Source organism: Alligator sinensis, unplaced genomic scaffold (genome assembly GCF_000455745.1).
Source record: "Alligator sinensis unplaced genomic scaffold, ASM45574v1 scaffold265_1, whole genome shotgun sequence".
NCBI lineage: Eukaryota > Metazoa > Chordata > Crocodylia > Alligatoridae > Alligator > Alligator sinensis.
This window is the reverse complement of record NW_005842961.1, coordinates 429,845-430,709: the sequence shown is the minus strand read 5'-3', so window position 1 is coordinate 430,709 and position 865 is coordinate 429,845. Positions and strand designations below refer to the sequence as shown.

The 865-nt window shown below is 68.9% G+C and overlaps 1 protein-coding gene across 1 annotated transcript in view; it reads right to left on the bottom strand.

Annotated features, from left to right (window-relative positions):
- STAT6 (signal transducer and activator of transcription 6) overlaps positions 1-865 on the bottom strand; it is an 8,648-nt gene that overhangs the window by 5,135 nt on the left and 2,648 nt on the right. The window contains exons 7-9 of the mRNA XM_025192705.1: positions 612-743; positions 253-435; positions 92-179 (exon numbers count right to left, since the gene is read on the bottom strand). Coding sequence (XP_025048490.1) covers positions 92-179; positions 253-435; positions 612-743 — 403 coding nt within the window. The remainder of the gene's footprint in view (positions 1-91; positions 180-252; positions 436-611; positions 744-865) is intronic.

Here is an 865-nt window from a genome sequence, read left to right as displayed (position 1 = left end):
CACTACGGGTGCTCCTCACTCCTGACCCCCAGCCCCCTGCCCCCCCAGCCCCACGGTGCCCCTCACTCCTGACCCGCAGCTCTCCACTTACAGCATTTTTGAAGACGGCGCAGCAGCTGCCTGCGCACGGGTTGGTCTCCAGACTGACCACGTTGTGCATAATCTCACCCGTGCTCTCACTGCAGGGTGGGGGCACAGTCAGGGAGAGGGGGACAGGCCTGCCCCCCCCCGCCCCGCCTAGCCTGGGCTCACCTGAGGGCGCTGGAGCCCTGGGCCAGGTCCCGCGCCTGCTTCTCAGTGACGACGTCAGCGCGCACGGTGCAGGGCCGGGGGGCAGTTGCCAGCAGCCGCGGGCCCAGCAGCAGCCGCACACCTGCCTGGAACTTGGTCTGTGTCTTCAGCACCTGCGGCGGCTGTTTCTCCACCACAAAGGAGCTGGGGGTGCCAGGGTGGAGTTGGGGGGGGGGTCATTCCCTCCCCCCCACTGGGCTGCTGGGGCCACTGTCCTCATCCCCTGGCTCAGACCTGCCCCCGGAGAGCCTCGAGGACTCGCAGGGTACCAGGGGAAAGGGGCTGGGAGGATCCTGAATGCCTGGGTTCTGCCCCGGTACCTTTTGACGAGGGAGGTGAGGACATCGTTGAGCCTCTCCAGGAGCCGGGCAAGCGCCTCAGCCCCCAGCTCGGTTCCTGCGGCCACGGCTTCCTGCTGCAGCTGGAAGAGCACATCTACCAGCCCCTCACACCTGTGGGAGGGCATGGCTGAGTGTGGGGGGGCCTCCTGGTGCCCCTCACACCCGACCCACAGCCCCCCCCACCCCGCCCGTGCCCCTCACTCCTGACCCGCAGCCCCCTGCCCTCCCAGTGC